Source organism: Bos taurus, chromosome 29, assembly GCF_002263795.3.
Source record: "Bos taurus isolate L1 Dominette 01449 registration number 42190680 breed Hereford chromosome 29, ARS-UCD2.0, whole genome shotgun sequence".
NCBI classification, from domain to species: domain Eukaryota; kingdom Metazoa; phylum Chordata; class Mammalia; order Artiodactyla; family Bovidae; genus Bos; species Bos taurus.
This window is the reverse complement of record NC_037356.1, coordinates 27,577,873-27,590,627: the sequence shown is the minus strand read 5'-3', so window position 1 is coordinate 27,590,627 and position 12,755 is coordinate 27,577,873. Positions and strand designations below refer to the sequence as shown.

The 12,755-nt window shown below is 36.8% G+C and overlaps 1 protein-coding gene and 1 pseudogene across 2 annotated transcripts; both read left to right on the top strand.

The window, feature by feature from the left end:
- Nucleotides 1-2,284: 2,284 nt before the first annotated feature.
- On the top strand, nucleotides 2,285-3,369 carry OR8B1U (olfactory receptor family 8 subfamily B member 1U). Of its 2 annotated transcripts, XM_002699182.2 has the most exons (2): nucleotides 2,285-3,200; nucleotides 3,365-3,369. In XM_002699182.2, exons 1-2 carry the CDS (start codon nucleotides 2,285-2,287, stop codon nucleotides 3,367-3,369), a joined length of 921 nt encoding a protein of 306 aa, XP_002699228.2. The 2 variants fall into 2 exon arrangements, with proteins under 2 accessions (XP_002699228.2, NP_001377502.1); NM_001390573.1 differs by lacking the exon at nucleotides 3,365-3,369 and having other exon boundaries at nucleotides 2,285-3,217.
- On the top strand, nucleotides 7,958-8,923 carry OR8B104P (olfactory receptor family 8 subfamily B member 104, pseudogene; annotated as a pseudogene).

Below are 12,755 nucleotides of genomic sequence, written 5' to 3'. Positions count from 1 at the left end.
CACTAAAAACAAACAAACAAATTCTATAATTTTGGTAGCTGCACAAGCCATTATTTTGTTTGTGGATGCCCTCTTTTCTGGAGCATTTTGAAGGCATATTTTTGAGCATTTGATGCTTTTCTATCAATAAGAGAGAGAACACTCCATTATCTTAGAATGATATTCTTCTCCCTCCTTCCACTCAATATAAGTAGTGTGTTTAAAGATAGACTCATGTAGGTTTATTTTTCACACAAAAACATATATATTTCTAAAATGGGTTGAATCTCCCAAGACAATTGAATGGTTTTTGTTAAGTAAACATTCTCCTACTTACTTTTTTATGTTTTTGATAAAGTTAAAGTTTTGTACCATATTTAAAGTGTGCAAGATACTAATCAGAATGGTACTTTCAGGCTTCTCATCAAAGTTAACTCTGACTCAGTTTCTTCTTGAATTTTAACCAAACCTTAATCATAGTTTTGAGAATTATGCTTTTACAACATAGCTTCAATTTTCAAGTGGGTAATGGAGAACCACTGAAAGTTCTTGAACTAGGGAGGGACAGAGCCATGTTTTCAGATGTTATCTAGTAGCATTATTTATGACCAAATAAGAGTGAATATGTGGGAAAATGTGAAAATAATAGTTAGGAGCTACTATAGTTCAATATTACACTAGTTCAGTTTAATCATAAAGCCAGAAGTTGTGTGGTGGCTGGGGACAGATGGGTGCAGGTCACTGTGGTTGCAGATGTTGTGGTTTAGCACAAGAGAAGTTTTGAATGTATTCTGAAAGCTCTTAGATAAAAATAAGATGAGTTTCATTACCATCTTTCTAAGTTTCAGAAGTATTCATTGAATTCTTTCTGTGTTCTCAGCATTGTTCCAACATTGTTCTTAGTTTCTGGGTCCAAATAGTTAACAAGATAGAATAGATGTTTGTCCTCATAGAATATACAGTTTATAGAAAAGCATGAATTAAAGGGGAAAAGTCTGATGAGTATTGTGAAAGAGAATCTACTGAAATGTATGAGAACATGAGTAATAACAGCTGACTTTTATTGACACTCATATGCCAATACTGGCCCAACCATTTTAGGTTTTTTTTTTTTTTCATTTGATTAACACAACAGCTCAATGAAAGAGATGCTATTTTTACATTCCTTATTTTACATAGGAGAACCAAGGGATTCAATAACTTTTCCAAAAGGTTATAGTGTGTAAAAGTGGAAGAAGGAAGCAAGCTTCTAACCTACATTTCACCAAGTGCATTACATCACTTCACTCACATTAAATCTGTGTCTAATCAAGTAGCAAGTATGACAATAAAAGGATTATTTTTCTTCTGTTGCTTGAAAACACTGAAGATATCAGAAATTATGAAAGCTCAGAAAGATTTCCAGGGCATAGGTGAATTAATGTCTAGCTCCTCTCCCCTGAAATCAATGGGATCAAGCCTGGAGAACATGAAATGACATTTCCAGAACCAACAGGGTAAAGACATAGGATAAGGGAGACAGTCCTGTGGTTTTAAGATCAAAGTTGGGTGAGTTTCTGAATTTAATTTACAATATTTATTTGTTGTTTGGTGTTCAAAGTTCAGGGACCTATTATATGTCCATTCTTTCTTGTCTTGTGTAGCTGAGATGCAAGTAAACTTCTAGAAATATCTGTTGGAGAGGAATCAGAGAATATTAGAGGGGCTCAAAGGACATATCAGTCAGGAAATTTCCTCTAAGTAGGTTGATCTCTCACTCTTCTTCCTTTATGATTTTCACTCTGTGACAAGGTTGGTAACAATTCTCCTAGACTCAGGTCCCCTCATCTTGGTTTAGAAGCAGTGTTCTTGGTTCCTGCCACATAAGGTGTATCTGCATGAGAAGCCAGCGCCAGGTTGCTAGGGTCACTGCCTCCAGTTGTACTGGTGAGGGAAGAGTTCAGGGGAATGAGGGAATGCTGAGAAGAGAGAATGCTGAGAAGAGAGTAGAAGAGTTGCATCCTTGTCCATCCTTCTCTTCCCTGGGTTTTTCCAGAGGGTATATTTGCATATGGCATCTCTTGTCTTCCCTCTCTAGTATGATTGTGATCTCCTTTGGTATATTTGGCTTATAGAAACTCTATATAGGTGAGTCCACATCACTCTGTATCCTGATAATGGAAAAGGCAGACTGTATGGGACTGAGTCAGGATAGTGTCAGGCGTTCGCAGTGTGTATTCTGTTTTGGAGAATGGGGCACTGGATGAGGTGAGTTGCTCTCTAATGGGACTCTTTTTCCTGTATCCACAGATTCCTTTAGGGAAGAATGGCTCCTGGAAATGGGTCTTTCGTGACTCAGTTCATTTTGATGGGTTTAACAAACCAACCAGATCTACAACTCCCCTTGTTCTTCCTGTTCCTAGGAATGTACATAGTCACTGTGATTGGGAACCTGGGCTTGATTATCTTAATTTTGCTAAATTCACATCTACACACCCCCATGTACTTTTTCCTTTTTAACTTGTCCTTCATAGATCTCTGTTACTCTTCTGTGTTTACACCCAAAATGCTGATTAACTTCATATCAAAGAAGAATATTATTTCTTACATGGGGCGCATGACTCAGCTGTACTTTTTCTGTTTTTTTGTTATTTCTGAAATCTATGTGCTGACATCAATGGCCTATGACCGCTATGTAGCCATCTGTAACCCACTTTTGTATAATGTTGTTATGTCCCCTAAAGTGTGTTCCACCCTTATGCTTGGTTCCTACTTAATGGCATTTTCTGGTGCCATGGCTCATACTGGATGCATGCTGAGACTGACCTTCTGTGATGTAAACACCATCAACCATTATTTCTGTGATATTCATCCTCTGCTTCAGCTCTCCTGTACAAGTACCTATGTCAATGAGTTGGTTGTTTTCACTGTGGTGGGCATCAACATCACTGTGCCCAGTCTCACCATCTTTATCTCTTATGGCCTCATTTTCTCCAGCATCTTCCACATCCGCTCCACAGAGGGCAGGTCCAAAGCCATCAGCACCTGTAGTTCCCACATCATTGCTGTTTCTCTCTTCTTTGGATCATGTGCATTTATGTATCTTAAACCATCATCTGCTGGGTCTCTGGATGAGCAAAAAGTCTCTTCTCTCTTTTATACCAATGTGGTTGCTATGATGAACCCCTTAATCTACAGTTTGAGAAACAAAGATGTGAAAACTGCTCTGAGAAAAACTGTAAGTGGAATACAGTTTTGATTAGAGACAACACCTTTTTGTGCAGAAAATCACAGGATAGGGATATTCTCTTTTTAATTTTAATGATCTTATTAGCACTCGTATTATTCTAGTTTGTATCATATGAAAGACTTTTTTGACATTTCAATTTATTTAAACTTATCACAGAGTAGACTTCTCTCCTTATTTACCATTTGCATAATTTCCTTTCCTCACATGTTCCCATTTATTAATACTACTAAGAAGAACATTTATCATCTTATCATTCATTATAATCATTTTGTTTATTTATCAAATTATTTATTATGTCTTCTGCATTAGTCTGAATTTACCTTTACCTGTGGAAATTGAAGACTGGTCAACAAATCATCAAATTAAGGAACACTAGGGTGACATAACTGATGATTTTGAACTGTGGTGTTGGAGAAGACTCTTGAGAGTCCCTTGGACTGCAAAGAGATTCAACCAGTCCATCCTAAAGGAAATCAGTCTTGAATATTCATTGGAAGGACTGATGCTGAAGCTGAAACTCCAATACTTTGGCCACCTGATTCAAAGAACTGACTCATTGGAAAAGACTCTGATGCTGGAAAAGATTGAAGGCAGGAAGAGAAAGGGACGACAGAGGATGAGATGGTTGGATGGCATCACCGACTCAATGGACGTGAATTTGAGTAAACTCCAGGAGTTCACGATGGACAGGGATGCCTGGTGTCCTGCAGTCCATGGGGTCACAAAGAGTCGGACATGACTGAGTGACTGAAACTGAGGGTGACATAATGTCACTGGGGATGTCTTATCTGCCAATTGCCATTAGAAGTATGAATCTGAGAATGTTTCCTCTTTCCATCTCTCCAGGCTTCATTGAGCAAGATTATATCACTTTTAATTTCTGAAGTGGAAGACTTTATAGTGACTGTTAAGTATAACCCACTTTGTATCTGTAAGCACTGTGAATGCCTCCTTTGACAAAGGATTTTGTTATCTGCATGTAATGGATTGTCAAAATGTATTCATTATATGGTCATTACATAGAGTGGTTAATGACTTTTTTACAATCATATGTGTTTTTAATGAAATAGTCTAGAATAAGTTTAGGTTTCTGATTTCAAGACTACTTTTCTCAATATACTTGGCTTCTATTGTATCTCTTTAATTTTGTTTATGTAAACGTGGCACAGGAAAAACTATCCTAGTTTTTAATCTGAGTATGCTTTGTTTCAGGTTGTTACATGAATTTCTCTCAGAGTGCATATTGCTCTTTTTTAATTTTATTTAAATTTTTGAGGAAAACAGTTCATCAGGGGTTTTGTTATAGTTGTTTATGGGAAAGATAATGCCTTTTGGGCTAGTATACTGGGGAGAAGATTGGTGACTAAGAATGTTTCTTCATTCACAAAATTTAAAAATTAGTTTTTGGAATTCTTGCAATGTTTGTAATTCAGAGAACAGGACATGGGAGAGAAAGGAGCCCAGAAATCTCTCATGAGGCTGGACCTCAACAGATCCATGGCCAATACATAAGAAGACCCTGTGGAGAGTAGTCGTGAGGCTTAGGATCTGCATTTTAATCTGGATGTTTATTCTGTTCCATCTGGTGAGGTGAATATATCCAGTCCATAAAGTTTTTCTAAACTTATAATACATAGTGACCATACAGCAGTAGTATTTGCAGGAATAAAGGTGAACAAGCTGTGCCATAATTGTGGAAAACCAGAAAGACATAGGATACGTTTTCATAAGATTAGATGGTGAGTAGTAATTAAAGCTCAAATTAGAAGGATGGAATCTAGAAAAATATGATAGAAAACAGAAACCTCTATTTATAAGTCTCCTGTTTCTAGACAGCCACAGAAATATTATAAAGATCATGGGATTTGTCTGGATAGGATAAAAGCTTAAAATGTTTGATATTTAAAGAAAAAGTTAAACCCATGAACCTGCATCCACTTGGTGTAACCTGGGCACAGCTAAATCACTCCTGCTTCTGTTGGCTTCCATATGGTACTTTCTTATGGATTTCAAGGCATGAAATTGTAAATAAGTCTGCAGTTAGGATGATGAGAACTATGATAATTTGCAAGAAACATTTGGTGGATGAATCAAATGTTGTGACGCTGTGTTTTCTGGAATAGAATGTTGGATTATTTTTCTTTTGAGAAAATAGGGGGAAATGGTTATTAAAATGCTTGTCTTACTTGTGGCAATTTCAGCATTTTAAAAGATAACTTTAATAATATTTTAAAATTTTTCTTGCTTTCTAACCTCTTCTGAAGAGTTAGATATTATGAATTTAGTAACACTGATATGCTTGCTTTTGTTGTAAGTTTAGATGTTCAGCATCGACTTACATTTTTTAACTCCTTGCTATATCTTTGATTTATTGTTTTCAGTGTTACTCATACCACATCCCTTGATCTCAATATCAACATATATTATTTTCACATACCAAGGCCTATATTTACAAAATCGTTGACCTAGTTGGCAATTTTTTTCATTTATATTTTACCCCTTTTTTATAAAGTTGTCTTCCTTATTGAAAAAGAAGTGTATCTAAAGAATTAAATAATAATTACACTATTTGGGAACCCTTGTAGGCATACAGAGGTACAGCCACTCTTTTGTATTTTAGCATTAATTGATGTGCTAAAATATGTTAAAGTTGGTCACAAGATTTCCATTTTAGAAGCCTCAAAATAGAATTTGTTTCATTTTTTTTTAAAATAAACTTTCTGTCAAATTAGATTTCATTCTATCAGAATATTGTGTATAAAATAATATAGAAGTTTAAATAATACTTCTAAACTTTACATTTGGCAATGGTTTAAGGAATCAAGTTAATTATTATATCTTGTTAGCAAATGAAGCTCTGTGTATCTGTTTCAGATCAGATCAGTCGCTCAGTTGTGTCCGACTCTTTGCAACCCCATGAATCGCAGCACACCAGGCCTCCCTGTCCATCACCAACTCCCGGAGTTCACTCAGACTCACGTCCATTGAGTCAGTGATGCCATCCAGCCATCTCATCCTCTGTCGTCCCCTTCTCCTCCTGCCCCCAATCCCTCCCAGCATCAGAGTCTTTTCCAATGAGTCAACTCTTTGCATGAGGTGGCCAAAGTACTGGAGTTTCAGCTTTAGCATCATTCCTTGGACCTCGATAAAAGGAGGGGAATCAAGTTAGGATGCTTATGTGTATAATATGGAGCATATTATTGCAAAACTTGAACACTGCAACATTTGAAAAATTTCAGATAAAGAAATAAAGAGACCTGGATTAGGACTCTTATGGAAATATGTCCACTTAGGAAATGGGCATAGAGAGGGACTGAAGCAGTGTCCTAGCTTTCCCTTCAGAGGTGAAGATAATGAAGAGATGGGAATTCACTTTGGATCTACCTGAGGGATGTACAGTTCCCAGAGTAAAGCAAAAATGAGTAGAAGAGTAGGTCTATAAGAACTAAAGACAGATCACACACTGGAATCTATAATTTCCTTATTCCATTTATATATATATTCTTTACTCCAGGAAGAGACTTAGAAAGCTTCTACCAAGTTTTTAACCAACAGCTTTACATCATTATACTCACATTAAATCTTCTGTTGTCTATTACTAACAAGTGTGTAATTAAAGGCTTTGTTTTTTCTACTGCTTGAAAGGACTTAATAAAATCAGAAATGACACTAGATCATAAACATTTCCTAGGCATATGTCTAGGTTGTCTCCTCTTAGAATCAAAGAAATCAAGCCCCAAGAACCTGAAGTTACATTTTCAATACCAACAGAGTGACAATCAATGCTAAGGGAACCAGCTCTGTGGTTTTCTGAACCAAGAAGAGTGTTTCTGAATTCAACTTACAGACCTAACTCAATTTACAATACTTATTCCTTGTTTTGAGATGAAAGTTGGGGAGCCTAATATATGCATAGTCTTTCTCATTTTGTGTGGTTCTGAGACTCAAGTGAACCGAGAGAATCTGTTGGAAAGAGATCAGAGAATGTTCTAAGACATGAGTGGGCTCAAAACATGTCAGGAAGTTTCCTGTAAGAGGATAAAGCTCTCACTCTTTTATATTTATGACAAGGGAAGCTACTTAATTCTCATAGACTATCTTCTTGGATTAGAAACAGAATTCTTGGTTCTGACCACATGAAGTCTAATGTGCATTAGAAGCCAGCACCAGGTTGCTAGGGTCACTGCTTGTGGTTCTACTGGTGAGGGAAGAGCTCAAGTGAATGAGGAAATGTTGAGATGAGAGTAGAATGATAGTGCACTAATCCACCCCTCCTCTACCTTGGCTTTCCCAGCAGGTATGGTTGTGTATGGTATCACTGGTCTTCCCTCTGTAGGCTGTCTGTGATATCCTTTGCTATATTTAGATTATAAAAGCTCTAATTAAGGGCAAGTCCACATCACTCCATATTGTGACAAAGGTGAAGGCAGATTCTATGGGACTAGGTTGGGATAGTGTCAGGCATCCGCAGTGTGTGCACTCTTTAGTGCTGAACTTTCCTGGTAGCTCAGTGTTAAGAATCCGTCTCTTAAGGCAGGAGATGCAGGTTCAATCCCTGGGTTGGGAAGATCCCCTGGAAAAGGAAATGGCAACCCACTCTAATATTCTTGCCTGGGAAATCCTGTGGACAGAGGAGCCTTGTGGGCTACAGTTCATGGAGTCACAAAAGAGTTGGACATGACTTAGCAACTCAACAACAAAAAAATATTCTTTTGTAGGATGAGATCTTTTGTGGGAAGAGCTGAGTTGTTCTCTAATGGAACACTTTCCTCCTGTATCCACAGATTCCCTTTGAGAAGAATGGCTACTGGAAGTGTCTCTTTTGTGACCAAATTCATTCTATTGTGATTAGCAGACTGACCTGATCTCCAACTCCCTCTGTTCTTTCTGTTTCTAGGAATGTGTATGGTCACTGTGCTGGGAAATTTGGGATTGATAATCCTAACTGCACTGAATTTACATCTGTATACCCCTATGTACTTTTTCTTCAACTTATCCTTCAAGGACCTCTGTTATTCTTCTGTGTTTATACCCAAAATTCTGATTTATTTCTCATTGAAGAAGAATATTATTTCTCACATGAGGTTCATGATTCAGCTGCATTTTTACTTTTTCTGTATTTTTTTTGTCATTTCTGAATTCTGTGTGCTGACATCAATGGCCTATGACCGCTATGTGGCCATCTTTGTATAACGTTGTCATGTCCCCTAAAGTGTGTTCCAGCCTTATGCTTGGTTCCTACTTGATGGCATTATCTGGTGTCATGGCTCACACTGGATGCATGCTGAGACTGACCTTCTGTGATGCAAACACCATCAACCATTATTTCTGTGATGTCCACCCTTTGCTCCAGCTCTCTTGCACAAGTACCTACATCAATGAGCTGGTACTTTTCATTGTGGTGACATCAATAACATTGTGCCCAGTCTCACCATCTTTGTCTCTTATGGTCTCCTTTTCTCCAGCACCTTCTACATTAGCTCCATGGAGGGCAGGTCCAAAGCCTTCAGCACCTGCTGTTCCTTCATCATTGCTGTTTCTCTGTCCTTTGGATCATGTGCATTTATGTATCTCAGGCCATCTTCTGCTGGATCTCTGGATGAGCAAAAAGTCTCTTCTCTCTTTTATACCAATGTGGTTGCCTTGATGAACCCCTTAATCTATAGCTTGAGAAATAAAAATGTGAAAGCTGCTCTGAGGAAAAACTCTGAGTAGGAGAGAATTTTGAATATACTAGGGTATCTGTCTGTGCAGTTGGTCACAGGAGAAAGGTTCTGTGTTTAATCATAATAATTTTGTTGACAATTTTTTTGTTTCTTTTTAACCAGGTAGAAGGAAATCTGAGTCATCTCTCAATTTATTTCCACTCTGTGTAGAGCCAGACTTCTCTCTTACCTAACCAGTTGCAGACTTTATCTATCAGATCTAGTCCCTTAAATCTATTTCTCACTTCCACTGTATAATCATAAGGGATTTGATTTAGGTCATACCTGAATGGTCTAGTGGTTTTCTCCACTTTCTTCAATTTAAGTCTGAATTTGGCTAAGGACTTCATGACCTGAGCCACAGTCAGCTCCCAGTCTTGTTTTTGCTGACTGTATAGAGCTTCTCCATCTTTGGCTGCAAAGAATATAAAAATTTGAACACAGTTTCAAACTTGTTCACAGAAACAAAAGCAGTGAACAAGAGCTTTTGTAATTTACTGCTTTCATTCTTTCCTGGTTTTACTAACGTTTGCAGAACTTTTACCAACTTCTGTTAGTCTGTATAAATTATTAGATGAAAAAATATAAAATGGCTGTTAGAGTAGATGTGTGTTGAAAATAAGTACTATGGTGAATGCTGCCTTTCACAGTCTTCTTTCTATCAACTTCTCTAGCATCAGTCTGTTTTTCATCATTTTAAGTAGTCTTTGTTAACCCTATTATACTACCTGACACAGTTAATCTTGAAAAATAATTATTTCTCTGCTACCCCTAATAGATTATGAAATCCTATAAAACTCAGACTGTTTTTTTTTTTTTTATCTTTGTATTCCTGGTGTTGATGCAGTTTTTGTTTGGAAATCATTCAGTGTTTTATACTCTTAATATTGTAATATAAAATACATTATGATATTTTTTGCTTCTAAAACATAAAACTTTGTGTTTCAACCATTCAGTATGAAGAATATATTGCTTAATATAAAGTTTTAAGAGATAATTAAGATGCTTAACAATTCTGCACTATCTTTGCATCTAAACTTAGTGATATTTTTATTTAAAACTTTCAGAAAGTCAATATAAATGATGCATGTATATTTTATTTTTGTAGTTTTAGAGCATGAATTTATTAAAAATCATTATAAAAGTGGTTGCACCAGCCCCAAGCATCCTGTATCCTGCATCGAACCTGGACTGGCGATTCGTTTCACATATGATATTATACATGTTTCAATGCCATTCTCCCAAATCATCCCACCCTCTCCCTCTCCCACAGAGTCCAAAAGACTGTTCTATACATCTGTGTCTCTTTTGCTGTCTTGCATACAGGATGACCCAGAGGGATGTTACGGGGAGGGAGGCGGGAGGGGGGTTCAGGATGGGGAACACGTGTACACCCGTGGTGGATTCATGTTGATGTATGGCAAAACCAATACAATATTGTAAAGTAATTAGCCCCCAATTAAAATAAATAAATTTAAATTTAAAAAAAGTGGTTGCAGTTTCATATCTTAAGGCATAAATAAGATATATGAAGGTATTTGTTAACTTCTGACAAGAAACAATTCCACTTTGATTTGACAATGAATTAGGTGAATATTTGTCTTAGAGGTTGTTTGAAATAAGAGGACGATTTTCAAATATTAACACATGGCAAGCATATTGCTTTTCTCATTCCCAAGAGAAATTGTTCAGGGAAATAGAAATCAAGGAATTTTATTGAGGGTAAATGAAAAGCAGAAAGAAATTAAAAGAGTTTTAGAACAGTTAGAGATGTTTTGTTAACACTGGTAGCAATTTCTAAGAATATATCTCAAGGGCAAATATAGCTGGTTGCTTTAGAAATATGCTACTGATGTATTTCAAAGAAGATGATTTTGAAACCTATCTCAGAAATCCCAATGCTTCTAAATTTATCATCCAGGATATTTACATTTTATTTATTTTTACCAAATCTGTCTTATATCTGTTCAAAAGTGATCAACTAATATACCATGTACAGATTTGTAGGTTACATTAAATTATCAGAATAAGATAATATGGAAAAATTAAAAATAGCCACTGTGTATGTCTATTTCCGGAGAAGGCAATGACACACCACTCCAATACTCTTGCCTGGAAAATCCCATGGATGGAGGAGCCTGGTGGGCTACAGTCCATGGGATTGCTAAGAGTCAGACACGACTGAGTGACTTCACTTTCACTTTTCACTTTCATGCACTGGAGAAGGAAATGGCAGCCCACTCCACTTTGTGTAGCCCACTTTGTGTAAAAAGACATCTTATCAAAAGACGTTCTTGCCTGGAGAATCCCAGGGACGGGGGAGCCTGGTGGGCTGCCATCTATGTGGTCGCACAGAGTCAGACACAACTGAAGTGACTTAGCATAGCATAGCATATATCTATTTCAAAATAAATACCATAACAACACTGCCTTTCATAATTTGGCCTCTATCAAAGCTATAGCATTTTCTCGTGGTATATTGCCTCCTTCTAGTCCCTCTCCCCCAAAACCCACTTTTCCCTGTAATATTCCAAATATCTAACTGTGTATATTTGCTTAATGTCTTTCTCTTCTTTGAATTCAATTGCTCCTTCATCTTAGATAATAATACTGGGGTGCCTGAAAAATATGCAAAACTTCTCTGGGTGGAAATTTCTCATTTGTCAGTCTGCAGGGGATTTTCTCAGGGGAAATTGAATACTTAAACAGAAAAAGGAATGATTCAGTGTGAGTGGGAAGTAGCACAAACAACAAACAGATACATTAGAACTTCAACAATTTTACTGGTAGAATATTAATCTATAAAATATATTGTGGGACTACTTGGACGCCAAGAAAAGAGAATAAGGGGATACTTAGTCTCTGCTTTCAGAGTTTCCTTCCATACGGAGTAGGAACATTAGTGAAATCACCTCGCCCTTTGCTAGCCATTACCTGATTGGGAAGAACATTTACCTTCTCCTTTTTCCTTCCCTCAGTCATACCCAACTCTTTGCAACCCCATGGATTGTGGCATGCCAGGCTTCCCTGTCCTTCACCATATCCTGGAACTTGCTTCACTTCATGTCCATTGAGTCAGTGATACTACCCAACCATCCTGTCTTCTGTCATCCTCTCTTCCTCCTGCCTTTGATTTTTCAGCATCAGGGTCTTTTCTAATGAGTTGGCTCTTTGCAACAGGTGGCCTAAGTATTGGAGTTTCAGCTTCAACATCAGTCCTTCTAATGAATATTCAGAATTGATTTCCTTTAGGACTGACTGGCTTGATCTTGCAGTCCAAGGGACTCTCAAGAGTCTTATCCAGCACCATAGTTCAAAAGCATCAATTCTTTGGCATTCATGTGCTCTGTTGTGATCCTTGATCCCAAAGATCAGGCCCTCCTACTGCAGGGAGAAGCATGGTGACCAGAATAACAACTATATAATCATGTATTAGGAAGTGTTACAAACTTAAAATGTCAGATATTAAAAAAAATACTGAGAATATGAATAATTTTACATAAATTTGAAAGCTCAGATACAACCAGTAACTTTGTATAAAAAGACATCTTATCACAACCTCATTTCAAAAAATAGTCTGTGCATATGTCCCCTCTTATGGTTAGTTCATGTTAATGAATGGCAGAAATGAAACAATATTGTAAAGTAATAATCTTTCAATTAAAAATAGCTTAAAATAGTCTGAATAAACCTTTAAACAATAAAAAAAATCAAATCAGTTTTTAAAAAATTTTAAAATTTTGTCCTCACAAAAATTCTGTGGTGATTTTACATATAAATTATAACATAACTTCAAACATAGATATCTCTAATTTATGTGAACATTTTTGAGGAGAAGAACT

Coding starts and splice junctions, on each gene's coding strand:
- OR8B1U (NM_001390573.1), top strand. CDS start 2,285: ATGGCTCCTGGAAATGGGTCTTTCGTGACTCAGTTCATTTTGATGGGT.